This window comes from Toxotes jaculatrix, chromosome 6 (genome assembly GCF_017976425.1).
Source record: "Toxotes jaculatrix isolate fToxJac2 chromosome 6, fToxJac2.pri, whole genome shotgun sequence".
NCBI classification, from domain to species: Eukaryota; Metazoa; Chordata; class Actinopteri; family Toxotidae; genus Toxotes; species Toxotes jaculatrix.
Window position 1 is genome coordinate 823,223 of NC_054399.1, and position 23,229 is coordinate 846,451.

At 42.8% G+C, this 23,229-nt stretch overlaps 2 protein-coding genes across 2 annotated transcripts; both read right to left on the reverse strand.

Annotated features, from left to right (window-relative positions):
• Positions 1-3: 3 nt before the first annotated feature.
• Positions 4-8,073, reverse strand: ephx4 (epoxide hydrolase 4). Its single transcript, XM_041040219.1, has 7 exons — positions 7,831-8,073; positions 6,200-6,285; positions 4,842-4,999; positions 3,047-3,175; positions 2,329-2,432; positions 1,155-1,303; positions 4-244 (listed from the first exon to the last, which is right to left on the reverse strand). Exons 1-7 carry the CDS (start codon positions 8,071-8,073, stop codon positions 4-6), a joined length of 1,110 nt encoding a protein of 369 aa, XP_040896153.1.
• A 2,761-nt stretch (positions 8,074-10,834) lies between these two features.
• brdt (bromodomain, testis-specific) lies at positions 10,835-20,490 on the reverse strand. The gene is made up of 20 exons (XM_041040218.1): positions 20,445-20,490; positions 17,580-17,848; positions 17,267-17,404; positions 16,814-16,952; positions 16,453-16,574; positions 15,697-16,044; positions 15,471-15,599; positions 14,708-14,905; positions 14,438-14,619; positions 14,035-14,324; positions 13,777-13,887; positions 13,549-13,686; positions 13,419-13,474; positions 13,151-13,331; positions 12,759-12,829; positions 12,391-12,454; positions 12,192-12,292; positions 11,504-11,697; positions 11,115-11,340; positions 10,835-10,949 (listed from the first exon to the last, which is right to left on the reverse strand). Exons 2-20 carry the CDS (start codon positions 17,835-17,837, stop codon positions 10,884-10,886), a joined length of 3,012 nt encoding a protein of 1,003 aa, XP_040896152.1. The 5' UTR covers positions 17,838-17,848; positions 20,445-20,490; the 3' UTR covers positions 10,835-10,883.
• Positions 20,491-23,229: the final 2,739 nt, after the last annotated feature.

The window sequence follows — 23,229 nt, forward strand, 5'->3', positions numbered from 1 at the left end:
GATTTAGTTCCTGTAGCTTTTACGTCCCTCTCCCTCCTTGAGGAAGGTCCATATGAGGGTGTTGACGATATCAGGCTGGTCCTGCTGCAGCCAGTGACTGGCCCCAGAAATGATGTTGAGACGGAAATGGTTCCTGATGTAGAGGCGGCACGCCTCAGCCATTTCCTGCTCCAAAAACGTGTCGCGCTCACCCCACAGCAGCAGCACCGGAGACCTGACATGGTTCGGACTCAGCGGGAGGGAGCTACAGAGAGAAAGCAGAAAAGAACCTGAGCTGATCAAAAAAATGGCTGTATGAGAGATTTTAAAGGGAAATGTGCTCTGAGACTGAATTTACATTGAGATACAATTACTTAAAAAAAAACTTGACTTCTTAATTTTTCCTGTTGTAACGCAGCAAAATTTTTACTTTCCATCATGAATTTCATGTTGATTTATGTTCACTGGGTGCACTGGGAAAGGCTCCAGCCTCCAGCACTCTGGACAGGATGAGTGGATATATATATATAAAATGGATGGGTAGATGCTGCTGTGTGTTTACCTATTTTTGTGTCCCTAGGGTTTAGGTGCCGTATGCGCTTGTGGAGAAACTAATTGGGCATGGGTCAGCGATATTTCTTTTACGTAAGCATATAAAAGCTATTCTGAGATAACTCATTGCTTGAGAAGGGAGCAGATGGCAGGTTCAGCCATGCATGTACAGTTCACATGTCAGAAATGCATGCACTGAGATCTCCTGTGATCTGATTTGTGCTCATCACAAGAATGAAGTTGCATGTAAATATAAATAACTGACAGTGTTGCTGCCTTAGCTCTCTGCTCCTTCAGAGCTCTGACAGTAGATGGAGCAAATCAATTTCTATTAAATTGTGTGTTTATGTGCCGAATGCTCAGTATATAACATAAATTATCTGAAAAGTAAACATGGCATACAAATAAAGTGATTTTGTTATCACATTCTACATTAACTGACCAAGACTAAACACTGATACTGACTAAAAGTATCTAAAAGTACTGCGGTAGCAGTGAAATCATCTCCTATGGCAACAGCATGCCCCTGCCAACAACACTTCATGTTCTTATGACTGGGATTACTGCACTGTTCAGCATCAGTTATCTTTTGGTTAGTGAACTATTAGTCAACTTTTCCCCACCTGAAGACATTCCTGTAATAATTGAGGGCTCCAGTCAGAGCTCCGGGCTGTGAGAGTGCATACAGATAGGCCTCCAAGTCCTCCGCAGTAAGCCACCGGCCTTTCCTTCCAATCCCTGTGCTGCGGCTGGTGAACAAGGCCTTCAGAGCCTACAGCGGAGACAGCAGCAAACTGGGGTGAATTTATGTGACTGGTACAATCTGATCCAGCAAACGTTTACTGAAGGACGCCCATGTCATTGTAATATGAGTTAGAAAAGGTACTTCAGTGGTGAAATCAGCTCTCGTGACCTTCAGTCACAGCTTTGACTCTCTGGCTTACTGCTGGCTCAACAACAATAAATGCTGTGCTTCTACTTCTGAAAAGTCCTGCACAGGCATAGGGGAGCATTATGTAATCTTACATTTAATTAGCGTGTGCCTAATATACTGGTGAACACTTCCAACAGTAGCTTGCAAAGCTTGATTACAAGTTGGAATCATTTAGATTCAATGGAATGTAAGAAGCAGTTCAACACTTTGGAAAATGTGCTAATTCTTTTTTTTTTGCTGTGTTAGATGAGAAGATTGATCCCATTCTCACATAGGATCAATATGAAGCTAAAGTCAAGAGGCAGCTAGCTTAGCTTAGCTTAGCTTAGCATAGCATAAAGACCTGAAACAGATGTGAAAACTACAAGATAGTTTTATCTTTTCGTTTTATTTATTCATCAGATTTAAATTTCTACTAAAATCACTAAACCTAACCATAGCTTAGCTTATTTTAGCTTAGCTTAACTTAAATATCACAAAAAATGTGTTAAACTAAATTTTGATACGAGCAATATTGTAAAGCTGACATCAAAATTTCAACATTACTACCTAATGTTTAAGAAAAGAAGTTAGAGTTCAAAGAAAAATGTCCTTCACGAGCTCAGCGTGTGATCTGTCTGTGATGATGATGATAATCTACAATCGCACGTTTCCCACAGGATTAGCTGCTCATGTTGTTTACAATGAATAACCTCTGTCAGAGCAGACTGATACAACTACAGCTAAAAATAGACTGATACTGTAATGACATGCAACACACACCAATGCACATGCATATAAATACGCACACATGCACACACATCACACACAAACACACACAACCTCGACCTTGAAACCGCTTGAGCCCTCACATAACACACCACCTTGAAATCATTGATGGAGAGCATGAGCTCCGGGAAGCGGGGCAGCTGGAAGAAAAAGAAATGACTGGACTTCAGCAACTGGCTCGGGTGACGCAGAGCGTAATCTGGGAGAGAGGAGAGGAGAGGAGGAGAGGAGGGGTGAGGAGAGGGGAGGAGAGGAGAGAGGAGAGAGGAGGAGAGGAGAGGAGAGGAGGAGTGAAGAGAGGAGAGGTGAGGAGAGGAGAGAAGAGGAGAGGAGGAGTGAAGAGAGGAGAGGAGAGGAGGGGTGAGGAGAGGGGAGGAGAGGAGAGAGGAGAGAGGAGGAGAGGAGAGGAGGAGTGAAGAGAGGAGAGGTGAGGAGAGGAGAGGAGAGGAGAGGAGAGAGAAGTTCAGTTGTTGGGTTGTAATTAAAGCCCAGGCTGTGCACACTGTGAGGTTGTAGACGTGATAACTCTGTGACTCTTCTCTGTCTGCACCAGTTAAACCAGCTGTTCCAGCTTCACATTAGCCTCCTGTAATTAGCTTCTCATCATCTTCCCCTTAAGGCAGAAGCGGATTTGCCAGATGGATGCAAACATGGAACGGAAGTAATAATACTTCCTAATTAACGGTAATAATTGCTGTAATACTCCAGGAGCCAAACCAGAGACTCTAATTAGAATGAAGAAAATTGGTTTTCTTTCACAGTATAAAGAATAATGTCTGAGGATTTGTCTGTTTGCTCACGGTGAAATCATACCTGTGAACACAGAAGGATGGGGACAGTTCAGCACGATGAGTTTGGTCACCATCTCAGGGTAGTGAATGGCAAACAGCCACGCTATGGTCCCACCCCAGTCATGGCCCACCAAGCAGCATCTGTTGTATCCTTGGAAGAAAAGCAAACGCACATTGGACAGTTTTTGTAGCAGAAGACAGCACTGACATTGATAACAGGAGCCTCTGGATGATGATGATGCTGCTTTGCTGTTTATGAATATACATGTCAGTGCTTAAAATCAATACTGTTCTCACTTCATGATCACTGGCTCCCTCCTTCAGATGCATTACATGACAAACAGCCAAATGCAGATCAAGGTCAGGACATTTGTCTGAGGGATTCTGATCACATTACTGATGCAGTCCCTACTAACTAATCCCCTTACCTATGCTAACACCATTAACACCCACTGCTATGAATCATCCCAGCAAACCTCATCCCAACATAGACATCACATTAGCTTCAGCAGGGATTGTCATACAGCTGAGTCTTGTCTCTGCTGTGCGTGGTTACAGGCCAAACCTCTGGCTGGTGTAGCGCCATTGAAATTGTGTTGCCCGTATTGACGAATACACAAAGAATTATGGATCAACACAATTACCATCAGCTCTACAGAACAATTAGTGTCTTTCAGTTCACCGTTGGTTTTCCAGCTTCATCTTCAGTCTCAGCACTCTCATTAAAAATGTTTAGATGCAACAGGCAGCTGTTCTCAGTGAGAAAGCTCTGACAAACAGTCTGTGCACCAACGATAGATCAAGTTAGCATCTATGTGTGATAATATGTGTTTACAGCTTGTTCTGCTGCCCCCAGGTGGTCAAGAAAATTGTTCTGCTGCTTTAAAACGGCTTATACCTGAGGACGATCGCAGACAAGATGCTGCTGTTAATGGATAATTCCAGTTTCTTTTCGTTGTACAGAAAGAAACATGCGAGGTCAGATGATTATACAGGTTGTGAAAAAGCCAAATGTTTATCCAGGTTAAACTGAATGAGAGCAGATGCTGACTGCACACACCTTTGTTTTCTCTCTCTCTCTGTGATCGTCTGACCACTCAGGTTTCTTCATTTTAGCCACTTTAGCCTCAGTGCTCCCAGATTTACACCTACAGTAAAAGGCTGTTACTGCCAGCTGGACAGATGGTCAAAACTATAACCATCACTCTCCTTTAATCCTGTGAGGACAATATCAGAGTGTCACAACTCCTCAAAGACTACACAGGAAAATCAAGACTTGGGTTTCTTGTAATTAGCACTAAAACAGCAAGTTTAACACACATGAATATGAAGTGGCAGGTGTGAAGGAGGAGACACAGAAAGAGCTCGCAGACACCATCGACTGTACGTGGAGTCTTTAAAGAATCTTCCCTCCCACACGTCATTCAGTGCAGAGACGGGTTATCACAGCGTGTAACCGCTGCTGAAGCCACAGAAAAACGGGGATATGTTGCTAAGTAAAATAGCAAAGGCTGTCATTGTGACCGGATAATCTTCAGTGGATGCTGGTGTGTGCAGACAGCTTCGGGCTAGCTTCCTGCTCGTGTTAGCATGCAGTCAGCAGGCCGTGGGCTCTGTATCTGCACAATGTCCCATGTTCAGTGAGAATGAGTCACAGGAAGTTTGTCATGCCATGCTGCAGGCCTGAGGGCTGTCCGCAGCTTAAGACTGATAAACAAGTTATTTTTGACTAAAGACACTGTCAAAACAGTGTCCACCCTGTGGACTTATTTTAGATAACACACACACACACACACAGTTCTCCCCTGTTCTCTCACCTAAGTACTCCACGATGTCCTTGACATCAGTAACCAGGTACTCGAAGCGGTAACTTTCAGTAGAGAGCGGTAAGTCGGACTCCCCATAGCCCCGCATGTCGATGGCCACCACACGGAATTCGCTCTTGAACTCGCGAAGCTGGTAGCGCCAGGAGAACCTGAGGCACACAAACAGATGCATGATGCATTTTCTCAATTTCACACTTACAGAGACAGTCCTCTACTATCCTTTAAAAGGAGCACCCCAGAGATTTAGTATCACACTACCAGAAATTTGAGTAAAGGTTTTAAATCCAAATTTAAATAGAAGAATTATCAAAGCTGATGTAGCAGAAGATAGATCTCTGAGTTATGAGATAGTTCCCTTTATTTCCCCTTCAAACACTCACACTGTACAAATTCACAAACTCTTTTTAAAGCCAGCACTCAGCTTTGTCTCCAGCTGAGTGAAGGTCACCTCAGTATAACAGAAGCTGTTCTAAATTCTAATCCGTCCACTGATCATGAGGACTGGGATGACTTCCTAATTGAAGATCTTGTCTGCTGTAGAGGCTCCTCATCAGGCCTGAAACCCTCCTCCTCCTTCTCCTCCTCCTCCTCCTCCTCCTTCTCCTCCTCCTCCTCCTCATTCCTGGCTGTGATTCTGATGAGTCAGGATAACATCCCAGCAGTGAACCCTCAGATCTTAGAATATAGATGAGGTTTAAAGCAAAGTAAGCTCCTCAGACCCCTCCGCCCTCCCTGTGACTGACGCACACACACACACACACACACACACACACACACACACACACACACACACACACACACACACACACACACACACACACACACTTCCTTCTCATTTCTGAAAGGGAATTAGCACATTTTAAGAAAGTGTTAAGAGTTCTTTCCAACCATTTCACTCTCAGCACAGTTCATTATTCCTGTGAAAAATAAAGCGAGTGAAGCAGACAGAGCTCCCCTCTACCATTAATTAATCCCTGTCCTGCCTGCAGCTTAGATAGTATGTTAGAGATATGGACAGGCTTACAGCTCTTGACAACCTCTTTGGCCCCAATCCAGGCGCAACGCTCAACACCATTTTTCATTTCATATCAGGAGGAAGAGATCTTGAATGCTTTGGACCCCATTCCCCCGACGGCAAATCGTGTCTGTGCATGAGGACTCCTCGCTGCTGTGGACAGTACAGCTGAAACACTGGAGCCCAGGGGAAATGTTAGAGAGGTGACCGATGCAACAAACACCCAGCAACTGAACAAAGCACAGTCTTAATGTGTGGCTGCTGCTGCTGAATGCATTGGAGCTGTTACCGTAACTGCCCCCCCCCCCCCCCCCCCGATTGCCCTTTGACCTACCAGAACTCAGGGAAGCCGTGTAAAAACAGCATGAGTGGCTTTCCTCTCTCGCCAGCAGCAACATAGTGAAACCTAAGGCCGGACTCCTGGGTGGGAAGAAGACACAGGCATTAACACGAACATCAAGCTGACAGTCTCATCCAAAGCCACTTAGTGGACACAATAATTTAAACCATCTATTACTGAGTGTGGACACATGAAAAATAAGTGGACAACAATGTGATTATCAGGAAAACAAGACATACAGAGCTTATTTTCTGTTCAGTCAACTCAGAAATGAGAATCTGTAGATCACAAACAAACAATACCAAGTATCCTGGACCTCTCTGTGCAATATGTGAATCTGTTATATATTATATGTAAGAGTTCCACAAAACCTAATCTGGCACACATCTAAAAATACTCTGATTTGAATAATAATCTTTACACAAATTTCCCAGAGTGTGTGCACTTGTTGTGTTACACATTGCGTACATTACACATGTTTTCCAAACTATCTGCTGTGTCACAAAAATCACACTTGTGGGTAAATGTCTCAAACTGAGATTTGAATAGAGCACATCAACAAAAGAAAGTAAAAACAACCTTCAACAGTCGAACTCACACATTCAAGCAGCTTCATCCCAGTGAAGTGACACTAAGACATTTTGGAGTGGAGGACGCTTTAAGCTCCTGTTTCTATCTGTGTCCACAGTGGTTCATTCTCAACAAGGACAGTGTCTAATGTGGCTTTTCATGCTGGTGCTGTGCTGTGATGTGTCTTCCACTGCATATGAAACTGATGAAAACAGCAGGGTCAGAGCGTATTTATGGAGTAAGGAGGCAGGTTATTGATGAAGTTGCGGTGTACTGGTGTGGCCTGTCGTTCTCTGGGTTCGTTGTGTACCAGCGATGTCGTTTTGGTTTGGAGATCCTGTTGGTCAGTTTTATCTCACATGTGTTACGTCTGTCTGTCTGTAACAGCGTGTCACTGTCCACTGTGTTGGACAGTGTTGGAGACTCAGGCTGTGCAGCAACACAATGCTGCCGACATGTTAATGCATCAATGATCATAATCCAATATTATAATATTATAAGGGACAATTCTGCTGCATTACTTTTGCTACTTTAAGTACATGTCGCTGCTCCTGCTGTGCTTTGGTTTCAGACCTTACAGTTCAGGCAGTGCTGCAGTATCACTGCACTGTTTTACTAAGTAAGTAAAGTGGACGGATCTTCCGCCCCTGACCGTACACGCTTTGGTTTAGGCTTTTGTGACAGACAAGCCTTGGTGTTTAATTACATAACGGTGAGCACAGGTCGGTAGTTGGAGGCGGGCATCCCGCCGCTCGCATCCCGCCGGCGGAGACGTGAGGCGGAGGAGCTGTCCTTTCAGCACCACCTGAGCAGCGAACACGTCTCCGAAAACAAACAGGCCTGTTTGGATTCTCACGACGCCACAGCGCACAAAGGTGTAGCAATCTACATCTCAGCATCCGACACACACACACACACACACACACACACACACACACACACACACACACACACACACACACACACACACACACAATGGGCTGTTTCCCTCACAGGACCAGACACCTTTCATGTCCAAGTGCATGTGTGTGTGCGTGTGTGTGTGTGTGTCTTACCTTTATCCTAACGTAACAGTGGGTTCCCAAGGACGTGTCATTCAGACAAGCCGGGGGAGTTTCACGAATCACCCATTGGAAGGTTGTTGTCGGCCGTAAGATGATGTTCCACCAAAGTTTCAGCAGCGCTACGATGGTGCAAAGAGCACAATAACCGTATATCAGTGCCCAGTACCCCAAAACTCTGACGTTCTGCGCAAGTCTGATTAGAAATAATAGCAAGTTGTGCAGCACTCTCGCCATCTTTACATTGCCGCAGGAAATCGATCCAGATCACGTTACCTATTGATTTCTCTCTGTTAACGGGTCGCTTCGGTTTAAATACTGCTCTGACAATGCCGCTGTTTCGTTACCAGCGCACAAGCACGACTGTCTGAAGGGAGGATCCCAGCACACGGTTGAATGGGACGGTGGCAAGAGCATCACGTCAGATTTCACGCTTGCGTGTGACAGCAGTGGTTGTTTAGCAGGAGACGGTGTTGTTGACTATACAAGGCAAGTCCAAAATCAGGCAATAAGCCACTGGGCGCAGAGCTGCGCGCTGATTTCAGCACAGCTAAGAGGCGCTGTTATACACACTGAAACCCCGAGAACCACTGCAGAGCACCGGGGCTTTATGCCGGTGTTATGGCAACAACCGTGTGTTAAAGAGGCAGCGTGCACATGTTCACAGTTATTCACTGATAATCCGTCAAACAGCTCCAGTTATTCTGTATATCCCACCGGCCTGTTCTGATTATACGTGGATGTCAGGCGACTTAATTAGCAGGTAGGAAAGGTGTTTTTCAGGCAGCGCATTGATATCTTAATGAGCTGTAATGCGGTCGCAGGTGTGCATTGTCAGGTAGATACCGTGGAAACCACACACAGTCACTCACCAGTCTGAGAAAACACAACTCGAGCTAAGATAAAATAAACCAGTTAACCGATTTCAGATTAACCTAATCCCTCACGTGACAGGATATGCAGCAGAGTTAGACATTAGTGCTCTGATAGAGCTCAAACCGGCTACGGAGCACCGACAGGGACAAACTGCAGTCAGAGATATTCATACTGTTTGTTTTGTCATTAGGTCTTTTTTTATCCAACCATTTTAAATCCTGCCTTAAAAATGTTTTCAGTCCTGATTGAAATAAATGACAGGATACAGGCCTGCGGGTCCTGATGTGTCTGCCACGTTGTCCATTTCCATCCAGTCACAGGGGGAAGCAAAGTGTGGGCTTTAACAGAACTGGAAAAAAAAACATAAGAAAATCGACGAACCTGTTATTTACAGCTGTTATTTACAGATTATCACTATGCCTATCATAGACACCAGCCTCCCAAACAGATGGAACATCGTAGTGTATAATTATCCAAGTAATGAGAGAATATTACCTCACCTTTGCAAATCACCTCCACCTCTTATTAAAATAACCCAAAGCACTCATTCTGTGACAAACATCAAGCAGAATACAAAGCTGCTGTTATTCTGTGCACATGAATTTACAGAACAGTGCAAAATGGACATGTTTACACTCTCATCCATCACACAGTGCTGTCAGAGACATCTGATTAGTCCTACGTTCATTCTGCAGCAGGACAGGAACCCCATACACACAGCCAGAGTCATAAAGAACCACATCAAGTGACAAGAAAAACAAGACCTGCAGCAGATGGTCTGGCCCCCACAGACCCTGATCTCAGCATCATGGAGACAATCTGAGATTACATGAAGAGAGAGAAGACGCTGAGACAGACCGAGTCCTCAGAGGAACCGTGGCAAGTTCTGCAAGATTACTGGAACAACCCACGATAAGTGTGGGAGAACTGGAGCTGCTTTAAGGGCAAAGGGCGGTCACATCAAATACTGCTTTAGGTTTTTTTCCTGTTTATTGCACTTTGTATGAAGTTAACTGATATATTAACTATTCATGACATTGTTTTAAAGCATTTTTCATTAGTGCGGGATGAAACCAACTTACCGTATTCCACATGCAGATCATGAAAGCTTTATCTCCATTTAAGAAACCACAAGGCAGATAGTTAAACACAGTATAAACATCTTGTCTCAGACAAGCAGGAAAATCTGAAATTAGAATCCCAGTGTTCTGAGCCTGAGCTGCTGCGAGTCAGAGAGGGGGTGAGGCAAAACTCACCCATCAGCCTGTGATCTGTAAGACTGAGAGGAGAGAGGACAGTTAGTGGACAGTTACTGAAGGCTGTCGACAAACTCGTCTTATTTTCACTGTTCAGTAAAATGAAGCTAACAAACCTGTGAAATCAGCTCCACAGTTCTTAGATCTAAAACCTGTATTCAGTGGGTTTTTAGTTCACAGTATACTGTAATTATAATGCAGTGATGTAGATTGCTTAGTGAAAATAGCTTTATTATTTGGAGTAAAAGGAAAAAAAATCTTATTTATACTCGCATATACAAACAGTAACAAACAGAACGTGGTGATAATGCCCAAACACAACATTGGAACAGCCAGAACTCTATGAACAACCAAGTGCAGCACATTTCCAGTGAACACAATGTGTGGCAGCTTCAAGTGGTCAAGCAAATAAGGAACTGAGGTTATTCAGTCAGGCCTACATCAGAAACATCGGTGAGAAGCAGCTTCCACCTCTGTTCAAAAGAAAAAACAATCACAGCATATAACAGACATATAAACATACATATAAACCAGTGTTCTGTCTACATTTAACATTCTGAGGCAGGATGAACTGAGGCATGGTGGCTGAGGTTCACTGACTGGGAATAAACACAAGAACAAAACAACACTACACATTTCAGTAAATACAACAACAATGTGGCACTTTAACTGCAGTGTATGGATGCATTTAACAACCTGTCATACACAACTGTCAGCTGGAAGAGGACTCATCCATCCAGAACACATGCGTCACCCCAACATCCCACATTCAAGAGTGCACCAGTGCAGATATTCACTCACCATCTCAAATACAGTTTAAGGCCAAGAAACATTCTTATGGTCTTTAATGGTTTTTATCCTCTATCAGTTATTATGGAATCACACACAAAGAACATGTTTCAAGTAAATCCCAGTTCAGTCCAGGTTAAGCTCAAATGTAGTCATGATGTCCCGCTGCATAGTCATGTCAATACCAGACATCTATGGAGAGAGAGAGAGAGAGAGAGAGAGAGAGAGAGAGAGAGAGAGAGAGAGAGAGAGAGAGAGAGAGAGAGAGAGAGAGAGAGAGAGGAATACAGGATTACTGTCCATTTCTCCAGACCCATAAACAAATATGACACTGACACAGGGACGAAGGTAACTCACAGCCTCTCGCCTGCGACGCTCCTGTTCCTTTCTGCGGGCCATCTCTCTTTGCTTATCTACTGACAACTGTGTGGTCAGAGGTTGTGTGTCCCTGGGAGACTTTGGCTTTTGCTGCTCAGCATCTTTGGGGGCATCTAAGGTACCCTCTGTGCAAATGATCTCTGCTGAATCAGGATCCTCTGTAACAGGCTGTGGATTCTGTTCTGCTTTGCATGGGCCTGGTAGGCTAGATGGAGAATGTCCTCGTTACTGGCAAGTTGCTCTTTAAATCAGGATTCAAGCTTCTGGAGGAAAACACTAGATTGGAATATCAGTCTCCTTTCAAACATGTCTTGGTACTTTGAAATGTATTCTCAGTGTAAATGCAGCTGGTGTCTCTGTGCAGATACCTGCTGTTTTCAGGAGCCTCCTTCTCTCTGGTCTCTTCAGTCTGTTTCTTCTTCAGTGCTTTTTCACGTTCCTCCTTTTCTATGGCAGCCTTACGGAAATGCTGAAAGCTCTCCTTTGAGGACTTGATAGTAGTTGGAGTGACTGACTGTCTCACGAGTCTCGCCCAGGACTCCGCATTTTTCAGGACAATGTCCTAAATATAACGTTGAATAATGACAGATAACTGTGTTCATTTACAGTCTATTCCAAATGTGGTGAGTGGCACAAACAGATCAACTTTAAACCTGTAGTGATGTATTTTGACCACTAGTGGGCAGAACAACATCAAATGGCATTAGGTGTCACAGATAATACTTTGATGCCCTCTGGTGGTGGAAAGTTGGGACTGAAACAATGTTTATTACATAAATAATAAATTAGGATAAATAATTCTAAATATTTAGGCTCAATATTTTAAACAAAATATATATTTTCTATCTCATTGCAGTTAAAAACACTATTGTTATTGTAATGAACTGTTTTGATTTCAGCTGCAGTTTCCCAATTTATTTTTTTACATTAATAAATAAAGATGATTTAAATAAAACTAACTCCACTTAAATTATATTAAAAGTCTTTGTTGGTGCATCATGAATCATTAAGGAGAATCATTATCCAGCAAGTTCTAACAGTAAACTCAGTGCTAACCTTTTTGGGAACCTGGGGTTTTTCCTCTTCAGCAGGTTTCTGTGTGGTGTAAGGCACATTAGTCAACTGACTGTCAAGGACGTCCTCCAGGTATCTGAAATCTGGGGTAAAAATCACTTTACAAATTCATGTTCTCTTTAAGTATTAGTAAGAAAAAAAACATCTGTGACGTCAAAGTAAGGGTCTTGTAGTGACTTACTGGATCTCGTCTCATCTTTGGACTGCAGTGGGCTGTCTCTCAGGGGGGACAGCACTGGGGCCTGCTGAAACATCAGGTTTATAGAGTAAGTTAACGCCCCATGAAAATCTTGTGTTTTTATACCTCTACTGGTTTAACCACACAGCTAAGCTCCTCCATCAGTGATGCTGGGTGTGGTGAGAGCTGAAACTGGCTGGTTTTACTCCAGGGATGGAGGCAAAACTCTGCTTTGCAACCTTATGTTAAGTTACTCTTTAATGCTTGGAAATATCAAAAAAGTCCGAACACTTCAGAGCTAACAGTCCATAATAAGAGTGATCATAAGAAGTTACCACAAGGGTGTCACAAGATATAAAGCAACAGTGTACCTCAAACCTGGCAGCAGCCCAGTCCAGCGTAACTCCTGGAGATGCCATGGGGGATAAAAGGGCAGACAAATCTGTGGAACAGTAAGCGACAGGACAGATCTTCACAGATACATGAGAGGCGAGGAGCTACTGCAGTGAGGCAGGAACTGGAATCTCAGTGAGAGAGGGAGGAAAAACTGATGTATGAGAACATGGTTTTGGGGACACACTGATGCGGATCTGGAACTAGGTCTGAGAGGGTCTGCCTGCCTGCTAGGTGACCCAGGTTTTCCACACCAGAGGTTTACTGACTTACATTTTCTTGATGAAAATCACAATTTTAACTGAAAGATCCTTTAGAAAGTTACACAGACAAATCTAAATTCCCTCAAAGGGACAGACATCAGCCCTACCTGGAGGTGACAAAGTCTGCTCATCACAGGTCTGGTCCACACTGCAGTGTGCCGGGTGGCCTTTAGGTTCTGATTCTGAGATCTGTGCTGCAGGGGGAGGCTGACAGGTCTGGACCGAGGCTTTCGTCAGATCTTTGGCCTCCGTTATCTGCTTACTACAGGCAGCGCGAGTGACCTTTGACTTAGGAAGAAATTACATTCACTGTTCAACATGGCCATCTTACAATGAATCTTTTAACTACTCTTAGCAAATAGTGAATGTGTTTACCTTCGTCTTAACCTTTTGGCAAGATTCTTTACTTTTCAGCTTCTTTGTTTTTGGCACTGAAAAACATGCACATTAATAACAGTTTACAGAGGCAGGCATCAGAGCTGGAAGGCTGAAGAGAGCAGCTAACCTGATTCAGAGTCACTGCTGTCAGTGCTACACAGACTGCTACCATGGCTGCTGCTGTCCGAGCTGGATGCCGAGCTGCTGCAGCTGCTGTCACTGAGGCGAGCCGGGCAGCTGAGCTCTGGAGGTGCCAGGAATTTAGCTGTTAAGAGGAAGATTGGAATTTTTACACTCAGCGCCTCACACTTCGAATGTGACGATGATCACAGTGTTAATGAAATTCAGGTCTTACCTACTGGCTTTTTTTTATTCATGAAGTGCCGCTCTTTACTGACAACCGCAGATCTCCCAGCATCCTTTAGTCTCCCAGTCTGCGTTCCTTCTGTGGGCTTCAGCTTTTTACCTTCAGGACAGAAGAGATAATAAACTTCCATCCTCATAGTAAAGGTACATTACAAAACCTTACCAATTAAATCTAATAGTAAAAAAACAAAAACTGTATTTGGTGACAGAGGAACATTTTAGCAAAGCAGAACCCAGCTGTACTTACTGCTCCTGTTCTTGTTGCATTTCTTCATGCATTCTGCCACAAACCTCTGCAGGGCTCTGAGTGTGGAAGGCCTGAGCTTTTCAAAGTCCACCTCAACCTCCTCTAGACCGGAATGTGGCAGACACGACTCCCTGGCATGAATGATGCTCACCAGTTTGCCCAGCTTGTCACCAGGCAGCTTGTTGATGTCCAATTTCAGCTGCCTCCTCTCCTGGTAGGTTACTGGTGTTGTTGGGACCTCATCCTCACGTTTTACAGGTACTCTGTGAACACTGTGTTTGTTGCCATGCCTTGACATACATCCAGAATGCCTAATATCATTCACAGAGCATACTGTACCGCACTCAATCCACCATTAATTACATTAAGTATAAAATATAAACCACTTGCAATGATCACTTACAAAGAAGAGCTCTTGCTGTTGGTGATTTTTTCTACTACAGATTTGTATTTAGAGGATTTGTGCTTCAGTCGAGCAATATCCTTTTCTTTACATCTTCTCTCCTTTTTCAACTTGTCTTTTTTCTTGGGTTTCATCAGGGGATCTTGGGTCAGTTTCTTCAGCTGATCGTGAACAGCTTTCAACTGAAAAGTCAGCGAGACAGTGAAATGCACTGAAGTGAATAAATGCTCAGAAGCCATTTGCATCATCACTGGCATGTGTGGCACCTACCCGCTCCTCCAGGTAGGCCAGCTGCAACGCCACCTCTTCTGAAGAGCTTTCTGTCTCTGAGGAGCTTTCACTGGCAGAACTTTCGGAGGTTGACAAACTGCCAACTCTGTCTCCTTTACTCTTGATAACCTGCTGGCGAGATATGGAACAACCCTCCGGTTCTTTGGGAACCTTCAGAAAACGAGCCTCAAAAATTTCCTGTTGATTCAAACAAAAGTGTTTTATATAGCATTACTAGAAATTATGATACTAATACTTCAGCTTAGGGATGACCTCGATCAATCTACATGGTACAAGAGCATGTGAATACTTTTCCTAGTTTACCACTACTTGTTATATTAAGGCCCACCCATTCCTGACCCTTTCTTTATTATAACCCTTTGTGTTCAGGTATGCCAGCTGTAACATAAAACAGTGGAACTAATCCACTGTAACAGCATTAGAATCATCAAACAAACAGCAATGATCAAATTCACTTAGTGACATCCCTGCTGACAGTGTGCACAGGAAGGAAAAGAGAACAGAGACACCTTCACTGCTCACACACTGATGGATGTAAACTATGAAGGTTTCAATTTCTTTCAAAAGTTATTTCTGCAAATGTTTTATGAAGAAGAAAATGTGTTCAACAGGCATAATGCATTTTAGTAAGAAACTGTGAGTTTTAATAAAACAAACAAAACTCTGTATGGTAACGTCAAGTGTTGCCTCACTGATTTGTTAGAACAATAAATAAAAGTGAGATAAATAAGGAAACCTGTACCTGGAGCTTCCTCGCCATGTAGACCACCTCGTGTGAAGGTGGATTGTATTTGTAACAGTTGGAAAACATCAGTCGCACATCAGCAGCAAAGTCCTTTGCGTTTGCATACTCTCGTCGATCCATTTTCCTCTGAGGAAAAAAACACTGTCAGAAAAATCTGATCCGGTGACACTGAGAATGTGTGTTATATTTATACTCCAATTAACCATCATCATTATGGTTTTACCCTGATGGTGCTCAGGTCCATGGGCTGCTTGATGATGTCATGGTAGTCGTGCAAGCCCAAAGCAACGGCATCAACAGGTGTATAAAAGGGCCATGCGCATGCATAGTGCCTCTTTGAGAGCATCTCCTTCAGGATATCACTGCAGAACCGCAGCTGCTCAGACAGTCTGACCTTCTTTCCCTCACAGGCAGGCAGGTCTTTCTTAGGAGGTTTGATGGGCCTGCCGTTGCCTCTTCTGGAGAATAATGTAGGTGCTGAACGCTCCTCGCCCGGCGACGCTTCACTGCTGGTGATCGCTGAGGTGGTGGAGGCTTTGGGGTTTGCTTTCCTCTTAAAACCTTTTTTAATCTGAATATTTAGAAAAAGGTTGAAAATCAACAGTAAGTCACTACATGGGAACAAAGAACTTTCTTTACATCTGGACCTTTAAACGTTGGGTCTGGGGCATGAGCAGGCTGTGGACTGTGCAGTGTGACATAACATTAGCATTTGGCCACAATGTCATGAATCATTCAAGTTTGTGAGACGCTACCACTTCACCTAAATCCGTCCAGTCTGTCTAACATGAGGAAACATTTACTGTAGTGGTTTGGCTGCAGTGTGATGATTTCACTCTCTTAAAGATGAAAGGGATTTATTGAGTTAAACTCAGAGTGTGTGTGGGTGTGTGTGTGTGTGTTTGTGTGTGTGTGTGTGTGTGTGTGTGTATGTGTGTGTGCGTATAACCTGCAAGCTGTTTGCAAACCAAATACTTACTGTTGTATCAGTTTGTGGAGAGAGCTGTATGGGTGGGTTGAACTGAGGCATGTCAGGGGGAATGACTGTCACTGTCTGTTGGAGAACAACTTCTGACAGGAGGGACCTCTGCTTTAATGCACCTGCATGACAGGAAGTACAGGGCACGAGAACTGGGTACAGATGGAGACAGTTACTAAACAGCAGTGTCTGTGGGTCTTTGCGATATTCATTTCTCATTTTCAAAAATGATAAGGCGCCACAACATATTTGTGAAAATCCACATACACAGACCAACAATCTAAGGAACCAATTCCAAAAAATAAATGTGTATCATTACACCACGTCTCTGGGACTCAGGGACTGCGACTGTGCAATATACCTGCACTTGTCTTTCTCACTTTGACTGGTTCCTCTGTAGTGACTGCTGTAACTTCACACTCGTCCTTAGGCATTTGGGACACCTTTTGCAAAAAAAGCTTCTCCAGAGTCTGAGCCATAAAAACAATGTCGTCCCCAGGCTGCGGAGAGAAGAAGCATGCATTACTTTTTAATTAAAAAAGTAAAACCATTACCTTATGGAAATCCTATCTGAATTGCAGAAATACTCTAAAAAGACTCTTCATCACTGTGATAGCTTAAAAAAAATCTGGCATCAGGGTGAATGTGAATCACCTCATTTCCATTACAGTATGGTAGAACAGGACCTACTGCCGCATAGCAAAGTTTCCTCACTGCTAACTTTCTTTGTCTGTTACTTTTGAAATGCACTTTGCAGTTGTACAAACAGCACATGTTGGCGGGTTATACAGCACAACACACTGAATTCTCTTACCCGATTGTACATATAGCAGTTGGTAAACATGGTGTTGAAGTCTTGTATACACTCAAGTGCTTGGCAGTAATACTTGTTCTGAAGACGCTTCTTAATAGTGCCCAGATCCATAGGATTTGTAATAATTGTATAATAATCCTGAAAGGCAACAAAGACACTGGCATAAATACAGCAAAGTCTTTCCTTCCCTGACTGCAGACTGATGGAACCTATCCACCAACACACAGCGTGATACTGTCGTTAAACTGAAACCTCATTTACAGTCAGGCTGGGATGCTCCGACTGATCTGTCGAGGACAGTTTTACTACTTACTGGGAGACGCAGTGCTACTGCATCAACGGGCTGGCGAAAGGGCCATGAGAAGTGATGCCTCCATAAAGCTTTGATCACCACCTTCTCCAGATACTGCAGCTGATTGGTTACACGTCCAGGCTTCTTGGGATTGATGACCTCTGGTGGAGGAGGATTTCCGCTCACAGTGGGACAGGCTTTCACATCAGACATTGTGTTGTCAAAGGCGAGGAAGGGCGGAATTGTCTGAAGTATGCTTGGCTGCAACTTAGTGCTCATCACATGTTTTCCTAGACAAGGAGTGAAGAGTATAGTGTGTGAAGAGTATAGTATAGTATAGAAGAGTATAGAGTGTATGAACCTGAAAATATAAAGTATTTCTGCTTAGTGTGACCACTCTGGCAAGAACCTTCATATTCCTGCCACAGAATTCAACCTTAAACACAACACATACAGAGAATGTGAAGGACGGGTCTGGAGTTATTTTATACTTATTATCAACAAAACCTGTGGAAAAAAATCAAAACCAACAAATGACAAGTATTGCCGGTGTCGCTTCCAAAATGTGTTGAGCCACAGCTCAAAGAAGTCCTCAGCATTTGTACTATTTACAGGTGCTTGAGTAAAGTTTGATAACCTATTTTAGGAAATGACCTATTTAAGAATAAAACAATGCATTTCTTTCAGTTTTCAGTGGTGGATTAGGGGGTGAGGACCACAGACAGAATGGGGAAGTCAGGGACTTGTTGCCAAGAAAAATACTGAATACCATCTTCTTTATTCTTTAATACATAATTAAATGACATCCTCAAAAGTTCTCACTTTTCAGATTTACTATTCAGATATACTATTAAGTAAATGCTGCTTAATGAATATCCACAGTGCAGCGAATACAGAAGCATCTCTCCAAAACATGGGTAATACTGCCACCTACAGCATCTCTCAGAAACTGTACCAGTCAGCAAAACTGGACCAGAATAGATTCAGGTTTCCAAAAACACTTTCACTAAACATCTCAACTAAACCGAAGCTTGCTGTTCAACAAAGCCTTTCAAAAATGATGAAACAGACCAAAAGTTCATTATTATAAGCAAGTTCAAAAAGCAACTGAACTACATGACCAACAACCCTAACCCTCACTCTGCAAGTTCAAAATGTTCTCCTGGAACACCTACCAATTACTTTCATGTGCAACCCAGCCCAAATAATTTACATCGCAAGTTCTGTTTATCTTAGTTGCATTTTATTTTATGCTTTTTTATATACGACAAATGAACACAACACTTTTACACATGAGAAAATGCAGTGAAGTCCAGCGCATCTTACTGTGGTCCTTCTGTTGGGTGCATGTAGGTGTAAACGTCCCACACTTCACTGACTAAATGATGTTTCCTGTCACAATCATGTGGGGATGAGTTTGTCATTCAGTTGTGAGGGGGTTTATAGGTTGTTGTCTGTCTAACAAACACAAATATCCAGAGATAAGTCCACATCAATACCTCTTGGAAAAACAAACAAACAAACAAAAACAGATACCTGCTACAAAATGTGTGTGATTTCAGCAGACTGTGGAAAACACCCTTCATAGAAAGATTTAAAAAAAATCATCATCAGGGAGGATGTAGTGATGCAGATAGCTTCAGCACACTCAGACCCGAGACCAGTATGTGAGACTTCAGCACAGATACTGGAGACATGAGAATGAGCACTGTAGGCAGCGTGCAAGGCAAAGCAACTGGAAAGATCAGCATATCTGCCATTAACCATAAACCAACAGAAACCCATTACACAGAAAATATTACGGATGTTCAGAAACAATTCAGTTCAGTAAAAGAGTAAGCGAAGAGTACAATTAAGTGAGTACAAAGTGTAAACTGTTGTATTCTGTAATCAAACGTGTCGTAGCTTACAAAACCTGGCTCTGCGTAACTCCTAACCCGGAGTAACATTTATATTACTAACGAAGAGGGAAAAAACACGCGAGAAGAAAAACAAACATATAAGGCTGTTTTTTTAAAAACGTATCCAGCTTCCAATCGACTGTTAAACACTCACATTAACAGCTTTTACTATAACCGAACAGCTGCCTGACACTGTGCTGCTGATAACAGTATTTTAAACAGTTAGCTAGCTAATGCTAACCAGCTAAAGCTCTGTCGGAGACTGAGTCGTGTGACATTGCAACTTTCGCTCAGTTCTGTAGAAACTGATTTCAGGCCCAGTTTAAGGGTTTCTCTCGTAACTTAACTAAAATGTCCCGCATCGCTTTCACCCGCACGCTGCTCTGTTGACAGTGTCCGGCCAACACGTGAAGCCGCCGCCACGCCCACCGGTTCCAGGCTCAGCGTTAGCCGCAGAGCGGACAGCATGACTGGGCTAAGAGAAACGACTGAGAGGGCAACGAAGCTGGCTGTCAGAACTTCGCCTTTTCGCTTTCGAATAACTGTAACTTCGACTAATAACGCACTATGCGCAATGGTAACTTAGCCTACACAGTGACCTTTGCCGCGGTATGAATTTTGAAACGTGCTAACATTGCCAGTACCGCAGCCGGCTTGCTAGCAGCCCGGCAGTCCACCGACTGCTAGTTATTTTCACCTTTCCGCCATCTGTGCGGTTTGGGGTTTTTTTTTCTATGGAATCAAGGACGACAGGCGCATTTTTCACAACACTTCACTCGGTCTATCGTTAGCATATCTGACGCGTACACAGCTAAAGCTAAATTCTGGCAGGCAGTTGAGATGTGGTTGCGTTAAACGTTAGCTACCAAATCATGTTAGCTTTCGCAAATGCGACTCGTTAGCACGTAGACACATCAGCTACCTTAAACAGACATTTACGCCAGACAACCATAGCATTTAGCGAGCATAGCCGTGCTAGCATTACCTTCCACGACATCACGGGCTCTTGCTTTCAACTCCTCAGGCGCAGGCGTCTCTACGGCAACCGCCTCAAATTTATACCCCTCAGCTCGAGGCTCTAGAACTGATTGGTCCAAACGCTACTTACACGTGTTCTGTTTCAGTTGTTCTGCAGAGAAAGGCGCTCAAAACAATTTCTTTAATGCAAAAATACAACCCACTGTGTCTCCTGCAAATGTATAGTTAACGGTGGCTTTAAAGAGTTGGTAAGGATTTTGGTTGAGTTGTTCCAAACACAATGGCAACTCGATGTCACAGGAGGATCCCGGGGCGTTATCAGCCGATGCCCATGCGAGCACTGACTGACAGGTGCAACATTACCAGGGCTGTTAATAAAGTCAGTGGTCTGAGTGTCCGCCTGCACATCGGGCTGAGGCAGCCCGCAGGCAGCAGCTCTGTGAGGGGTGATGTGTGTCTGCGCGGAGAGAAACGGAAAACTGGAATCTGGGCGGAGCGGTGAGCGGTTCACGTGCCGGCTCAGAAGTGGGAAAACATTATCAGGTTTCATTGACCACACAAAAGCTACTAACCCCTCTCTACCAGGGGTAAAATTGTACAGTAAACAACAGGCATGTGCCTCATCTGCAAGCTGTAGAAAACTACACCTTGTGAGCAATAATACGACTTGTGTGATATTTACCTGGTTTCAAAGTTTGCTATTTTGTGTAGAAGACGTTTTTTCGGGAACGGTAATATGCGAAAAGACTAAATGAATAAAAATCAGAATTTGCCAAACTACAGAATCTCAAAAGTTGGAATAAGAGTTTCTTTCGGGAAAACAAAATGGAGGAAGTTAATAGTATTAAAATGAGGGGAGCGAGTTTAGATTTTACCAGGGGCCCTTGAACTAAACACAGCTTTACTTCCTGTGAGCCGATGACAGGGAGCAACTCCACTAGGTACAGTTATTGGTCTGGACCCATTAAGTTGGATTAATCTTATTATGCTCATGAAAAAGTTGGCTTTGATGAGCACAAATCCTCAATTGATAAATTCCACAAAAAGTTTTTTAAACCATCCGTCAATATTTGATTTCATGGATATTGTAGTCTCAACATAAATTAAATCTTAATATAGAATTTAATCATATGTAGGTTATTAGTTGAGCTCTTAACATCAGTGCAGTGCTCCCCAAAATGTTAAATACTGCCCCATGCTGTTCAACTTATTGTATTCAAAAATCAAAATTACCATCTTTAACTTTAAAGATCTATGAATGTTGCAAAAATGAATTCCAGCTTCACAGGTTTCTGTTGTCACAATCAAAATATGAATAAATCAAAGTTGCTTGGAAAACATTGCCTGTTTAAAGCACCTTATATTTTAGCTCATAAATGAAAGGACTTCAAACTAAAAGCTTCTTGATCACTTACACATTCTGACCACAAGATGGAGCCATAAGCGAAAATGAAGAGTTTAAACTGTCCAACCAAAGACAGGAAGTTGTAGTTTGTGTTTTTCATCACCAAAACTGATGGACTCAATTATCTGCAGTTTGTACCGATAAGAAAAAAAAGTCATTGTGATGTGACATGATGTTATTTAACTCCTGAAAGGAAGCACAAGACGTTGTGTAGACTCTGTGGTTCATGGACTGGTAATTTCTCACACAACCAGTGTCTTTGTTTTTAGTTTCTTTTCTGTTTTAAAATGTTTAATGCATTAAATTATACAAGGTTTCAGCTGGAACCCCTGAACATCCCACAGTTCACTGTCAACTATAATCAGCGTCATACTGTAACAACGCAGTAAATCATTTATGCAAATGTGGAAGTGGAGCAGTAAAGAGAAATCAGAGGAAATGAGGTGCATTTCCAACCTGGCAGTCTGAGCAGTATACAAAAGACAGAGTTCAGGGAAGTTTAGAAAGGGAAAGGAATGTGTGCTCAGTCAGATTGTCAGATGTCCTAAATGAGTTTTGAATCAGACCATAAATACTGACACAGTGTCTGTTCCCCTGACAATGGCAGGAAGCTTGTTCAGAAGGGAGGAGGTCATAGAGGAAAAGGCTCTGCCCCCTGATGTTTCAAATGTGAGGAAGAACAAGGGATATTTGTTTTTGAATGAGTAAATAAAAACTCCTCAGAACAAGTGAAGGAACTAGCAAACCTGACATTTACTGCTTCGTGGCAGAATGCTTTGAAAACTTTGTACATTTTCTCAGGTAGTGTACTCCTGATTTATAGATACATCTTTTTTTTTACTACATTTCAGATGTATATTTTGTACTTTTTAATTCTCTACATTCTTTTACTAGCTCTGGGTTCGTCACTTACCTTTCAGATCAAGATTTTACTAATAAAGCTGACAATGATCTTATGAAAACTGATGCATTATTGTAGATTTAAACAAAATAACAGTAAACAAAGTAGTTAGAATGAGCTCCACCTCCAACAGCTCCAACTTTTAAACAAGTAACATTTCAGTAACAATTCATCTGTTATTTATAACAAATTACTGGGACCAGTTCCTTTTTCTGCTAATCTACTTCTACTTTTGAATGCAGGACATTTATTTATACTAGAATATTTTACATTGTGATGTTGCTGCATTTACTAATGATAAAGATCTGAACAATTCTTCCACCTCTGCTCCTGCTACTACTACAAAATACTACTTTAAAATAATACTTCTACTACTACTAGACAGTAGTAGTAGAAGTATTCTTTAAACAAGATTCTTTAAACAAGAATATGCAATAAGAAATGTGTAAAGTAGGTTAATATGTCAGAGGATAACCCGATCTAAAT

Bases quoted from the DNA above. Each gene is read 5' to 3' on its own strand.
- ephx4 (XM_041040219.1), bottom strand. From the start codon at position 8,073: ATGGCGAGAGTGCTGCACAACTTGCTATTATTTCTAATCAGACTTGCG. The intron at 6,286-7,830 runs GTAAGACACACA...CTTCCCACCCAG, and splicing joins ACTGTTACGTTAGGATAAAG to GAGTCCGGCCTTAGGTTTCA. The intron at 3,176-4,841 runs GTGAGAGAACAG...TTTTCTTCCAAG, and splicing joins GGACATCGTGGAGTACTTAG to GATACAACAGATGCTGCTTG.
- brdt (XM_041040218.1), bottom strand. From the start codon at position 17,837: ATGAGCACTAAGTTGCAGCCAAGCATACTTCAGACAATTCCGCCCTTC. The intron at 15,600-15,696 runs GTAAAACCATAA...TTTTTTCCTCAG, and splicing joins TGGACCTGAGCACCATCAGG to AGGAAAATGGATCGACGAGA. The intron at 12,293-12,390 runs GTAAGTCACTAC...TTTTTACCCCAG, and splicing joins CAAAGATGAGACGAGATCCA to ATTTCAGATACCTGGAGGAC.